The following is a 12483-nucleotide window of genomic DNA, read 5'->3' as shown; positions in this document are numbered from 1 at the left end:
GGTAAAGATTTCTTTCACTAAAGAAGAGCCTGTTTGTCTCTAGCTATAATTTATATCGTCTATAGCATATAGTGGCTTGTGTTCGCCTTGGAAAAAACAAAATAGATCAATATGCTGATCACCATCAATTCGATGCTCATCAGAGGTCTCATTCACGTGATACGCATTTGCGTTGCCGCCGCAATGGGTAGTAATTCTTCCCCGCCGCTACTAAAAAAGTACTAAGTATGTTTCGAAACCGCCTTTAAATATAGTGCTGGAATTGCCAAATTGATTGTGCGCCTTGAATAACATTACTGCTAACATATCCGAAATTCAAGCTCCCAAGTAAGGCAAACAGAGCAAAACCTATAACCAAACCAGACTAGATATTTACACTGCGCGACTACAACCTGCTTATCTACTTTTTGAAAGTTTGCGATGCGCAGACATAGTCCGGATAAACCATCTAATGATAAAAATGAATAATATTACAGTACTGCACACTCATAAACTTTGAAGCAAACTTATATATTTATCAACGCTCGAGCATCTTCTTCTCAATCTCTCTTTTAGAATGTTCATATATAATCAAGTAGCCACAAAGATCAGGCATAAATTGCACCAAGCAGTCAGATATGCACTCACAAAACTCCTCTATTTGGCAAATAGTCACACACAAAACAAAAAGATTTACTGAGCTAGAGATAATTGCAATATTTTTAAAAGAGAATATGATTCCAAAAAAAAACGATTTTAGATAAAGCAGGCATTCAGAGTCCATACGAAGCAGTTGCATGCGGGATTTGCGGCGGACCCATAAATCCAGCAGCAGCCATATCCTGTGGACTCCGTCTCAACGGCTGATGGTACTCTTGAAACCAAGGATGCTTCAGCGCGTCTCTAGCCGATATTCTGTTCTCAGGCCGCAGCTGAAGAAGAGCGCAAAGTAGATCGAGGCCGAGTTGATCGATTTGCGGGAGAATAGCGTGCATGTCTTGTGCCGCGTAGACGGTGAAGTTGGAGCGGTAATTCGGCAACTGTGAGATTCCAGGCCAAGAGCGTTCAGACGGTGTACCCATAAGTCGGAAAATCTTTTGAAGTTGGTCTTCGTTCGTGGTGCCAGGGAAGAGTGGGCGACCGGTATACATTTCAGCCATAATACATCCTGCGGACCACATGTCGATCGAGGTAGAGTAAGTCCGCGAGCCAAGTAAAACATCTGGTGCACGGTACCACAAAGTGACCACTTCGTTAGAGAAAGTGTTTACCGGAATTCCAAAAGCCCTAGCAAGACCAAAATCTCCTAGTTTCAATTGACCTTTGTTGCTAATCAATAAATTTTGTGGCTTCAGATCGCGATGAAGGACTCGATTATCGTGACAGAAAGCGATACCAGTCAAAAGCTGATACATAAACGACTTGATTGTAGCATATTCAAGAGCACCATGGTCACCACGACTATCCATATACTTTTTAAGATCGCGATCCATATGCTCAAAGACAAGATTGAGTTTATTTTCAGTATGAATAACATCATACAGCGCAACAATATTCTCATGTTTAAGCTCTTTCATGAGCGAAATCTCGCGGATGGCAGTCGACGGTGTACCTTCTTCACTGTCAAGATTGATTTCTTTCATTGCTACGAGTTCACCAGTTGCACGATTGCGACCCTTGTAAACCGTTGCATATGTTCCTTCGCCGAGCTTCTCAAGTCTGTGACTGTTAGTTTTCATCACGCATAATAACAGTCAAACATTGAATAGATCTCTATGCATACTGTTGGTATTGTGATGTGCTGCTCGACATGGTTGATCACAGTCAACGACAAAAGATATAGACAAAGATAGAAATGGTCTAATTTACTATGTTAATTATTCTCTAAGTCTAATACAGAAGTAGAGCAAAAACTTACAATACCGAACTCTTTAAATATGAATAATTGTGCCTCTTTTTACAGTGACTGTAAAAGACTGATAGATGCCACTTGGCGGCGCCGTACCAAGAGGTCTAACAGGGCCCCAGTTTCCGATATACTTGAAGCCAGCAAAGTGTTCGTCTCAGCCTTATACTAACCCCAATAAAATATTTTCAAATAAATGACCGGTCTTGTTACTAAAAACTGGAATGTATTGATAGTGTGTCTGAAAAGTGACTGAAAAAAAAAATGGCTAATTGCCAACCTGTACTTTTTGTATGAAATTCACATTCTATGCGGCTTTGTCGTGTTCACTCAAAGCTTATCGAACAAGTATTGTCTGCACCATAAATATTACCTTCACTAATATTATTCGTAAAAATGCTCTTGACTTATTAAATTTTTTTGAGGAAGACAGAACAAAAATCGTAATCGCTAGTGTACATATACAGTCATTTATTAACACTGACACAGCCATAATCTACATCCAAGCGACCCATTTGACATGTCCCCGTATCCCTTCCCAGCCCAATCCGATCCACTATCTAGAGCAAGATTACCAAATTCACTCATGGAGAAAAAGGAAAATCAACAAAAAAACAACAACAATCCACGGATGGTCGAAAAACAGAGACAAATTTTGCAAGGATTTATTGACTCGCCGACACTGGGTTTTCCTCCGGCGATCTCAAGTCTTGGAACCAAGGATCATTAAGTGCATCTTTGGCAGATATGCGGTTCTCAGGCTGCAACTGTAAAAGTGAGCACAATAAATCAAGAGCAGGTCTTTCAATCTGCGGAAGAATAGCGTGAAGGTCTTGGGGAGGAAAGACCGGAAAGTTTGGCCGGTAATTGGGAAGCTGTGTGACATTTGGCCAAGTTTGCTCGGAGGGTGTACCCATTAGCCGAAAGATTCTCTGTAGCTGATCTTCATTTGTGGTGCCAGGGAAAAGTGGGCGACCGGTATACATTTCAGCCATAATACATCCTGCGGACCACATGTCGATCGAGGTAGAGTAAGTCCGCGAGCCAAGTAAAACATCTGGTGCACGGTACCACAAAGTGACTACTTCATTCGAGAAAGTATTTACCGGAATTCCAAAAGCTCTAGCAAGACCAAAATCAGCGAGCTTAAGTTGCCCTTTTGTATTGATCAGCAAATTCTGTGGTTTTAAATCACGATGCAAAACTCGATTCTCATGACAAAAAGCAATGCCTCGTAATAGCTGATACATAAATGATTTGACAGTCTTTGGATCAAGAGCACCATGGTGACCGCGGCTATCCATATACTTTTTCAGATCTCTGTCCATGTACTCAAAAACTAAATTAAGTTTGTTCTCCGAATGAATAACATCATGCAAGGAGACTATGTTTTCGTGCTTCAGTTCTTTCATCAGTGAAATCTCGCGAATCGCTGTTGACGGAGTTCCTTCTTCACTGTCAAGATTGATCTCTTTTAGTGCAACTAGTTCTCCTGTAGCACGATTGCGACCCTTATAAACAGTGGCATATGTTCCTTCGCCAAGCTTCTCTAGTCTATATTACCTGATTAATTTCACAAAGTAAATGAAAACAAAATCTGAAAGGTATACGCGCGTACTGTTGGTATTGAGACGAGCTCCCTGACATTTTACGCGATGGTGGTCGCGGCAGCGCAATCTATTATACAAACAGTTAGACAGAGCATTCAGGTTTCTGTCAATTTATACATACCGATTCAGTACGTAGCACGCTTGATATTTGCTTCGAGTGAAGTCGCGAACCGCTGCCAGATGGATCCGAAATGACGGCGGAGGGAGGAGTCTCTGTAGTTTGATCTTGCAATATTTTGCTGAAATAAAAATCCGAGGTGCTACTACCTACCGTAGCACCTTACTGGCCTGCCAAAGAATTAGGAGTAGCGTTTAAGGGGCGTTGCGAGGACCAGAGCGGACTTTTGTCGACTATATTATAAAGCTCTCGCAGCAGCGCTTTGATCCCAACTGAAACAAAAGCGCTAGCGTATTTTTGCTAATCTGAATACAGAACTTATCAAGCACACCCTATGAAGCTCAGCTGATTAATAACCAAACGATGCGTGATGTGAATACCGAAGGGTGAACCGTGGCAATCACTGGGTGACTAGGCAGCGAATGTGGATGCGGTTGAGGAGAATGGGATTAGAGTTTACAAGCTCATCGCACCAGAGTTGCCTCAATTAGATGCTCAGTTGGGCTAAATTAACGAATGCGAATTTACAGGCAATACACCAAGTCTAGATAGGTGCATTTGTTATTTATATGGGAGTATAACAAATAAAGAATTATGAAAATCTATTTATAAACTACTTCTTATGATTATAAAAGGGAATAAGAATATATAGAATCAATAGCAATGGATCAGAATAATGCGTAAAGCTAGCGACACCCCTCACACTTAGCAGGCTCGCGGGACTCTCATTCACTCTGAAAATACCCATAGTTCAAGCAAACATACGTGCTAACTAAAGGTGCCGCAGTGAAAGACGTAAAAGTAGGGATAGTCTCAGAGTTTAACAAATTGTACACATACCACAGTCTCCTCTCATACAGCGGCGACACGCGCGGGAACGCGTTTGCAGACAAGTCACAAAGATATTCACATGAAAATAGATGAGCACAGTACATAGATTCATCATATAGCCTGGTTTGAGGGCTGGGATAGAGCTTGGGCGCGATGTAAGTTTGGCTACGTGTTAGTCTGCTGCCACGCACATCATTCTGAAAAAGGTCAGGTTCATGGTGTGAAATAGAATCGCTACTTGACAAAAGAAGCCTTCGATTTTTTTTAGACTTCTTAATCTCATTTATAAACTCGGGCTCTCGTAGCTGAACTTTTTGGGTTGTATATGCTGCGCTCGGAGTCGGTTGTGCAGCTAGTAAACTGTTGGCGCCGCTAGATGAGAATTTCGCTAGGGCCACTCGCGTACGTGAAGAAGAGATCACTCGTAGTTGACCAGTATTACTTTGCTGATCAGCATTTGTACTTGCATTGGCCGGGATGAAGAAATACGGATGAGAATCCATCAGCAGCAGCGTGGATCAGCCTAAATAAGGGACACGCCTAACGGCGGTTGACCCACAGGTAGGAAGATGCAAAAGACAACCCAACCACTTCGATATCGGCAATAAAAAAGTCAGTAACAGCAACAGCTGGTAGCAATAGCAACAGCAACAGGCAGACAGAGCAAGTACGGCAGCCTTTAGTGTTCGGCAGGTACTATCCAATACTCTCTTTACACTTGCTCAGTCAGGACTGGAGTAAAGCCACACCTGAGCCGCAGCGGCTGTGCATGTGACCGTGGCTGTGCTGGCAGGTGACCCCGAAACGCCGCCCGCGCTATTGGCCGTCGGTCGCTTAAGCTTCACCACCGAGTCTCTCGCTTTTGCTCTCTCCACACTCCCCTTCATCCTTTCTTCTTCCTTCTGCGAGTCCTGCTGTATATGGCCCGCTAGTACCGTCTTTCTCTTATTGCACAATGGCACCCAGAATTAAGGATCCGTTCCTTTCACTCGCTCCCGACCGCATCGCATCCCTCGACGCGTCCGACGCTGAAAACCTCTTCTCCGTCTGGACCGTCTTCTCAAAGTGCGCAGAGAATCTTGAAAATGGTCGCCGTCTAGAGAACCTTTCGTGGCGGCTTTGGAACCGCGACCGTTCTTACTCCGTGACGGAGCCGGAGCTTTCATCCTCTGTCGACTCGGTCGCCTCTCTGCCTGAGCCTGTGCGCTGCAGGGAGCACTCGAAATCAGATACAGCCGAGCGATTCCACCGCGTCATCGAGTCCATCAGCTGCGATGACCTCGACTGGAAGAAGCTGCAAGCATCCCAGAAACGCATTACTGTTAAGCCATCTTCCACTGCAACGCTAGTCACGCAGATACCGCCGCCGCCTACTGTTAACAACACACCCGCTATCTTAGGACAAACTGGCGACAGCGGCGCAAAGCAGCAGCCTCAGCCACAACTACCTACTTCAAATGGAGAATCATTTGAAAAAGGTAGCATGGATTCCTTTTATGCGAGCGAAAATGAGGATGACGATGAAGACGATGAGGACGAAGAAGACGACCGGGGTAGACTTGCTCGAGTAACACCGTCAACAACAAGTATCGTCCGTGGATTTTCACCTTCGGCTATATCTGTCCATTCTGTGCGCAGCGAACTGTTTATGAAACCACAGCGATCTCAACCTCATATGTTCGAGGGTAGCGGTAATAACAACATGTCTGTACCAAATCCCGCATTTACTGCCCGTGGAGCACCCCGCTCGGCTGCGACAACTTCGATGGCAGTCGATCGGCAAAAAAAAATGTTTTTCATAGAGTCGTCACCTAGTGAGTCCGACGGTTTCGGAGAGAGTATATCTCCGGCTGCCAGTGGAGCTATGACAGCAAACCATATGCATCACAACAGCATGTCGTCCTCTCTACGAAGTTCATTCACTGCCAAGGCTGAAGCTCCAGCTGCAGCGAAGACTGCTGCTCTTAGCAAGAGCGCGCGGAAGCGTGCGTCGTTCAAGGACGAGGTCACAACAATCCCATCGCCGGAAGAAGAAGAAGACGACGAGAATGACGATGGCGATGAAAATGATGACGATCTTGAAGCAAGCGACGAAGACGATATATCAGAATCCGCTATTGATGATGCTGACTCAGACTGGGACTCGGTCGAAGATGAGGGACCGTCTAGTTTTGATGAAAGCTCGTTTTTTGTACGCGAGCGACCATTGCCTTCAATACCGTCGCGGAGATCATTGCTGTCGTCGCTTCTGGGAGGAGATGATGAGAGACAATCTCATCTCTTGTCTACTAGGTCATCACCTGCCTTGACTTTAAACAACCACCAGCAGCTGAAGATGCAGCGACGTGCGACTATGCTCTCTGGTATTTCTAATTCTACTACTGCCGAGGCCAGTGATATGCGAGCAGCAGCAGCAGCGGCTGTTATGGGCAATGAGTCGGCTGCTACATCTGGCAGCTCGGTTGAAAGCTCAGATGCTGTGACGGCTCGAAATTCACCCACAGCAAAGAGCAGTAGCGGAAGCAGCTCAGCGGTGCCGGTACCTGCGACCCCGACTCGATCGGCGCAGTCAATGACGAATGGGATAGCGGTTGCGATGCCAGCACTTTCGCCGCGTAGTACCAGGCGGAATATGCTTGCCTCTGAACTATCAGAGAGTTTGCGACGAAATTTACTATGGGAGCGACAGCAAAAAACTGCAGCTACGACTGCAGCAGCGGCTCTTAAGAGGAGGCACACGTCGCATGATGTTACGCAGTTGACCTCGTATCCTGAACCTATTCAGGCGCTTCCTGCTGCAGAATCTACCACTGCTGTGCCGATGGCGAGCCAGGGAGCCAGCGGGGTGGCATTAGCAGGAAGCTTTGACGACAAAGAATTTGATCACACGGAGTTTGGGTATCATGCCCGAGGATGGTAAAAGCGAGAAAGAAGAACGAGATTAGGAGGGGAAAAGGAAAAATCTGAGCATTTGCTGTGTAATTGATACCGATTTGTTTCTGTGCTTTTTGTTTGTCTGCATTGGCATATTGTCATGTTATTTTTTTTCGGTAGGGAACTTTTTATTGCATGGAGAAAAAGAAAGAGAAGAGGGCGCGGTTCATTTTCATTGGTAATTATACGGTTTGAGTCAGTTTGGCGCATGCATTATTTCTTATTCTCGTTTTTTTGTTTTGAATTGGATAGGCGGTGACTTAAAATAATATCAGATATGTACTTTTAGCAATGTTATACTTCTAGTATCAAAAAATTACGTGACCGAAATGTGATTAAGTGATTTAATGTGACTCGAGTGTGACCTCTGAGAAGAGCCACAAATATAGCCGATTCACATCCCTGCCAGAAGCAGCAACCAAGTATGGCCAGCATAGTAGAGTCGATACAACAACACAGTCGTCCTGGATCCTCGACGGTACTTGCACCTACGGCAACTTCGCGGGTTGGTACGGGTCGTAAGAGCAGATTTTCATGGGTGCGCCGGCTGGTTTCGTCAGCGCACCACAAGCCTTCGTCATCTCCTCATCGAGATGGAAGTTCGTCGACTGCGGGCTCGTCGCAGAGTTCGCTAGGCTATTCTCGTCGCTTATATGAGCATTATCATCACAATGTGTCTAATGGCCTGAGTCCGACACCGACGACATCTTCGTCACTTGAACCACTGTACCACTACCGTTCATTGGATGGCGAAAGCGAAAGTACCAGCGTTGTCCAGTCATTGCCACGGAGTCCGTCACCGATAGCGTATAGCGTCAGTAGCAGGAGTAGCAGTGGGAATTATGTATTTTCGAACGTTTTTGGCGAGAGTAGTGTGCAGTGGCCCCCACTGTCTACGACTGCAAGTGCTTGCAGCAGCACCACCGGAGGAGGGCGGACGAGAGCTACGGGATCATTTGTGACGTCTACGACCGCGACAACGGGAAGTACGGCGCGCTCACCTTCTATTTTATCGTCTTCGTCATCTGCGACAAACAATACGATCCCGTCGTCGCTAATGACGGTGCCGCCGCCGGTGCCGGCGATTAACTACGCTCAGTCCGCACATAACCCGTCGCATTATAGTGGACACCAGCAACACTTTTTGGGAGCATATGATAGTGCATCTGTAATGACGCTTGCTAGCTCGTCAAAGCGGCGGCGTAAGAGTGTGGACACGAACGCGAGCACGCGCGCGCTCGCTCCTGAAAGTCTTTTTGGCGGTAGCCGCGAGTCGCTACCGCTGACGGTTGCCACGGGACGGACAGGCAGCCGAAGAAGTGCCGCTGGACGGAGTATGCGGAGCATGCGGAGCTCGCGGTGGGCGGTGCGGTCACCGACTGAGAGCGACAACGAGAGTGAGAGTGGAAGTGAGAGCGAGCGCGAGGAATCTGATATTGAGGACGATCAGGAGCAGTCGGCAGTTGAGGAGCCGCACAGCGACTAAAGATGTATCATATTGCGGAATTTTAAGTTATGGCCATAATAGTAATGATCTCATGTAAAGAACTGTCACAGTTTACTTTTGCGCATTTATGTGCTGGCGCAGTGCAGGGTTTCCTGAAATAGATAAAGGTAAACATGTTCAGGGTTGGGGTATTTCGCGTGCTACATTCCTCAGAACCTCAGGACGGCTTCGACAAGCAAGCAAACCGTCAACGAACGAGCTCCACCACCTCAACTGGCTCCTTCCTGCCTCGTGCACCCCTTTCTCGCCCGCTTTCGCCACGCTGCTTCGTCCGCATCACCCGCGGCTCTCGTGGACACCGCCGACAAGTGCCCGCCGCCGCCCATTGCTGCTGCTGCCGCTCGCGCTGCTGCTTCTCTGCGTGCTCCTCGCTGACTCAATCAGAGCCTGCCCGCTCAGTCCCGTCGCATCTGCTCGCGAAAGACGTCTCCGCAAGCGTCTCTTAATTCGCTTTCTTGCCGCCGCTTCCTCCATCGCTGCCGCAATGGCCGTAAACTCTAGCAGTACTCCCGCTAATGACAACCACATCCCCGCGCGGCCCCTGAACCGCCTGCGCAAGCTCAAGTCGTCGTCGTCTTCAAATGCTCAACAGCAGCAACACTACTCTGAAATCGAACTCCGTGCAATCGTTGATCGCATACTCTATCCAACTGCAGTCGAGGATCCAGTCACAAATACACCGCTCTTTATCCTCAACTCCACCGCACTGCCCTCCCCTCGTGACGTCTCCTATAACCTTCTACTGCCCCATCTCCTCGATGTCGTCGCGGGACTCGACTACTCTATTGTTTTCTTTGCCGGCGGAGCCGTTCACCGCCCCACATGGGCATGGATGATCCACACATACTCCTCGCTTGATCGCGACATCCGCAAACGTCTGAAACGTCTCTACATTGTTCACGAGAACTGGTGGGTGCGCACCATTATGGAAATGGTTGCAGGAGCCGTCTCAGGAAAATTTCGCAAGAAAGCAGTTCATAGTGAGTTATTTATATACGCATTCATAGTTGTCAGGACCAATTTGCTGACAATCTTCTCTTTAATAATCGCCGCAGTTCAAAACCTTTCTGTCCTTGCTCAGCATCTCGACATCCGCTTTCTCTCCATCCCGCTTGCAGTCTATGTTCATGATCGTAAACTGGAGCCAGCCATTGAGTTTGATTCTCCACATGGCGCTTTATTTGAACAGGATCTGCCGTCTGGTGATGTAGTTCCCCTATTCTGGCGTGAATGCATTGCGCATCTTGCTGTCGAGGGTCTCTACACTGAAGGTGTATTTCGTGTTTCACCACGCGCCGAGGACCTCGGTATTCTACGCGAGGCCTTTGATCGCTGCCAGCTCGTCAACCTGCATGACTATTCACCTCACGTTGTTGCGTCTTCACTCAAGCTTTTTCTGCGCTTGCTCCCGACAGCTCCTCTTCCCTTTGAGATTATGTCTGAGCTGCCTGATTTCCAGCCGTCGAAGGAGTATACCGTTCAAGCGGCCGCATTGCTACCTCTTCAGACCGTTGCTCTTTTCTCGCTGCTTGTACCGCTACTGCGTGATATTGCTCTTCACGAGCGCAGCACTCGCATGTCGGTTCTCAACCTTGCGCGATCTATTACTCCTTCGTTGATTCGTGTCTCGATCGCTGGTGAGGAGATTTATGCGGAGTCGGTGCAATCGGATATGACTCTTGCACGCACTGAGACTCGCGTTATATCTGATCCGGCTGAAATGGCACTGGTGCTCGACTACTTCATCAAAATATTTGAATGCCTGATTTACTATTGGACAGATCTTCCATTTGTTCAGCAGTGCGCTGATAGCATTAGCGCAGAAGATGATGGCGATGATGGCAAGAGCAGGACGTCATTTCTTAGTCGCAATTCAAGTTCGTCAACTCTTAAATCTTTGAGTTCGCTGCCACCGCCGCTTCCTCTGCGAAAGTACTCCGTTAGCGGAAGCGGACACACGCCCGCTAAGCCAACTTCGGGTGAGCAGGTCGTCGCACAGATGCAGCAAGAACAGCTTGAGCGAGCTGTGCAGGCCGCTGATTCGTTATCGGCTGCATCAGATGAATATTCAGCGGGCTCACCGCCTAGTCTGCCGTCGAGCGCGTCCAGCATGTTTTCCGAGCCTTCGGAGATGAAGATGGATGAGGATGAGGATGCTGAGGATGATCTAGATGAGCAAGCTGATGAGCAGAAGCAGGAACCAGTGAAATTTTCGTACTCGGTGAAAACTTCAAAGAAAGTTGAAAAACAACTTGTTACGCCTTCGCTGCGAACCAAACAGCTGTCGAACGTGCAGTCTGCTACCAAAATGGCGACAAAGCGGCCGACGTTTGAGTCAGCTACTGAGGCCGACAAGCCGTATATTCCGATCCCAACTTCTTCGCCATTCATGCCACTATCTGCTACCACTGCAAATGTGTCGACTTCTAGCGGCTCGACGCGCGACCCTAGTGCACGCAGTGCGTCAATGCCCCTCTCAAGTTCTAAAAGACCTGCTATTTCCGTTGTTGGCGGATTCCGATGCATCTCTGCAGATAGCAGTACGAAGCATGCAGAGGTACTGCGTAGCTTTTCCCCTTACGTGTCTACGCCTGCCACACCGGCGTCATTGCTACACAAGGCGTCATCGTCCTCGCTACGTAGCGGTAAGGAGAATGTGATGGTTCCGCCTCCTCTGCCGGCCAAGATCAAAATTCCGCGAAAGAGCTCGATATCTGACGGAAGCTCGTCACTAGTTGCGCGGAAAAAGGGGCGGATTGTGGAGGAATTGACAAAAATATTTGAAGAGCGAAGTCAGAGTGCGGAGTTACTACTTGCGATGGATAGAGAGCTGCAAGCGCGCAGTTCTAGAGTGGAAGAAGAGGTGTAGATAAAAGATTCATTTTGGGAAAGATATTTTTGGTGTTTTTGATTGCATTATGATATGATTTTATTCAATATTTTTATGTTCTTAAATTATTTGAGAATAGTTTTTCGTTCAGTTTTATGGGGGGTGTGGAGGGGGGGGGGATACGAGGTTATGCGTTTTTCTCTACCTGCTTGATACCACGGAGAGATTTCTGTCTTTTAAGTTGTTCGGTTGAAATGATATAAAGCTGGTGTATATATATGATTAGTTATGAAATGAGAAGTCATCATTAGATTAGTATGAACAGTAAATTATCCGATATATACAAGATCAACCGTACTGCACGCTATAAAAAACAAAAACTAAAATAAGTCAAGAGAAGGCGGTAGCAGAAGCGAATTCGTTGCGTTCAGTCAATTGGTGACGAGTATAAGGCCCGCGATACCAGAATGGATGCCAAGATATTTCTTTGGCGTTGAGGTTACGCACTTTCTTCCTTTCTGAGAATGTCGAAGGTTGGTTCGAGAACAAAGTATTTGAGAACGAGGAAAAAGTGCAAGGCGTAGTTGTACTTTGCTCTGCGGGATCATTAAATAAAGGCACCAAGTCTAATGATTCGGCACGGGTATTTGATACAGAATGGTGGTATATGGTATTAAATAAGATATTTTTTCCACCAAAAGAAAAAGAGGATGAAGATGAAGTTGTTGCAGATTGCGGTCGAGACAGCCGTTTGATGGGGAATTGCTG

The 12483-nt window shown here is 47.0% G+C and overlaps 6 protein-coding genes across 6 annotated transcripts; 3 read left to right on the top strand and 3 right to left on the bottom strand.

The window, feature by feature from the left end:
* Positions 1 to 449: 449 nt before the first annotated feature.
* On the bottom strand, positions 450 to 2168 carry V2V93DRAFT_376064 (kinase-like domain-containing protein). The gene is made up of 3 exons (XM_066911643.1): positions 1898 to 2168; positions 1763 to 1839; positions 450 to 1698 (listed from the first exon to the last, which is right to left on the bottom strand). Exons 2-3 carry the CDS (start codon positions 1789 to 1791, stop codon positions 753 to 755), a joined length of 975 nt encoding a protein of 324 aa, XP_066763222.1. The 5' UTR covers positions 1792 to 1839; positions 1898 to 2168; the 3' UTR covers positions 450 to 752.
* Positions 2169 to 2193: 25 nt separating this feature from the next.
* Positions 2194 to 3770, bottom strand: V2V93DRAFT_101728 (kinase-like domain-containing protein). The gene is made up of 3 exons (XM_066906725.1): positions 3617 to 3770; positions 3504 to 3562; positions 2194 to 3439 (listed from the first exon to the last, which is right to left on the bottom strand). Exons 2-3 carry the CDS (start codon positions 3530 to 3532, stop codon positions 2551 to 2553), a joined length of 918 nt encoding a protein of 305 aa, XP_066763221.1. The 5' UTR covers positions 3533 to 3562; positions 3617 to 3770; the 3' UTR covers positions 2194 to 2550.
* Positions 3771 to 4229: 459 nt separating this feature from the next.
* On the bottom strand, positions 4230 to 5173 carry V2V93DRAFT_101693 (uncharacterized protein). The gene has a single exon (XM_066906724.1). It carries the CDS (start codon positions 4945 to 4947, stop codon positions 4339 to 4341), a length of 609 nt encoding a protein of 202 aa, XP_066763220.1. The 5' UTR covers positions 4948 to 5173; the 3' UTR covers positions 4230 to 4338.
* A 116-nt stretch (positions 5174 to 5289) lies between these two features.
* On the top strand, positions 5290 to 7694 carry V2V93DRAFT_376060 (uncharacterized protein). Its single transcript, XM_066911642.1, has one exon. It carries the CDS (start codon positions 5400 to 5402, stop codon positions 7362 to 7364), a length of 1965 nt encoding a protein of 654 aa, XP_066763219.1. The 5' UTR covers positions 5290 to 5399; the 3' UTR covers positions 7365 to 7694.
* A 95-nt stretch (positions 7695 to 7789) lies between these two features.
* On the top strand, positions 7790 to 9018 carry V2V93DRAFT_376059 (uncharacterized protein). The gene has a single exon (XM_066911641.1). It carries the CDS (start codon positions 7803 to 7805, stop codon positions 8862 to 8864), a length of 1062 nt encoding a protein of 353 aa, XP_066763218.1. The 5' UTR covers positions 7790 to 7802; the 3' UTR covers positions 8865 to 9018.
* Positions 8996 to 12033, top strand: V2V93DRAFT_376057 (uncharacterized protein). The gene is made up of 2 exons (XM_066911640.1): positions 8996 to 9865; positions 9941 to 12033. The coding sequence occupies exons 1-2, from the start codon at positions 9370 to 9372 to the stop codon at positions 11752 to 11754; spliced, it is 2310 nt and encodes a 769-aa protein (XP_066763217.1). The 5' UTR covers positions 8996 to 9369; the 3' UTR covers positions 11755 to 12033.
* Positions 12034 to 12483: the final 450 nt, after the last annotated feature.

This window comes from Kockiozyma suomiensis (assembly GCF_038497685.1).
Source record: "Kockiozyma suomiensis strain NRRL Y-17356 unplaced genomic scaffold V2V93scaffold_18, whole genome shotgun sequence".
NCBI lineage: Eukaryota > Fungi > Ascomycota > Lipomycetes > Lipomycetales > Lipomycetaceae > Kockiozyma > Kockiozyma suomiensis.
This window is presented reverse-complemented; position numbering and strand designations above follow the sequence as displayed.

Coding starts and splice junctions, on each gene's coding strand:
- V2V93DRAFT_376064 (XM_066911643.1), bottom strand. CDS start 1,791: ATGTCGAGCAGCACATCACAATACCAACA. Junction 1,699..1,762: donor AGCACATCACAATACCAACA/GTATGCATAGAG, acceptor TAACAGTCACAG/ACTTGAGAAGCTCGGCGAAG.
- V2V93DRAFT_101728 (XM_066906725.1), bottom strand. CDS start 3,532: ATGTCAGGGAGCTCGTCTCAATACCAACA. Junction 3,440..3,503: donor AGCTCGTCTCAATACCAACA/GTACGCGCGTAT, acceptor CAGGTAATATAG/ACTAGAGAAGCTTGGCGAAG.
- V2V93DRAFT_101693 (XM_066906724.1), bottom strand. CDS start 4,947: ATGGATTCTCATCCGTATTTCTTCATCCCGGCCAATGCAAGTACAAAT.
- V2V93DRAFT_376060 (XM_066911642.1), top strand. CDS start 5,400: ATGGCACCCAGAATTAAGGATCCGTTCCTTTCACTCGCTCCCGACCGC.
- V2V93DRAFT_376059 (XM_066911641.1), top strand. CDS start 7,803: ATGGCCAGCATAGTAGAGTCGATACAACAACACAGTCGTCCTGGATCC.
- V2V93DRAFT_376057 (XM_066911640.1), top strand. CDS start 9,370: ATGGCCGTAAACTCTAGCAGTACTCCCGCTAATGACAACCACATCCCC. Junction 9,866..9,940: donor TCGCAAGAAAGCAGTTCATA/GTGAGTTATTTA, acceptor TAATCGCCGCAG/TTCAAAACCTTTCTGTCCTT.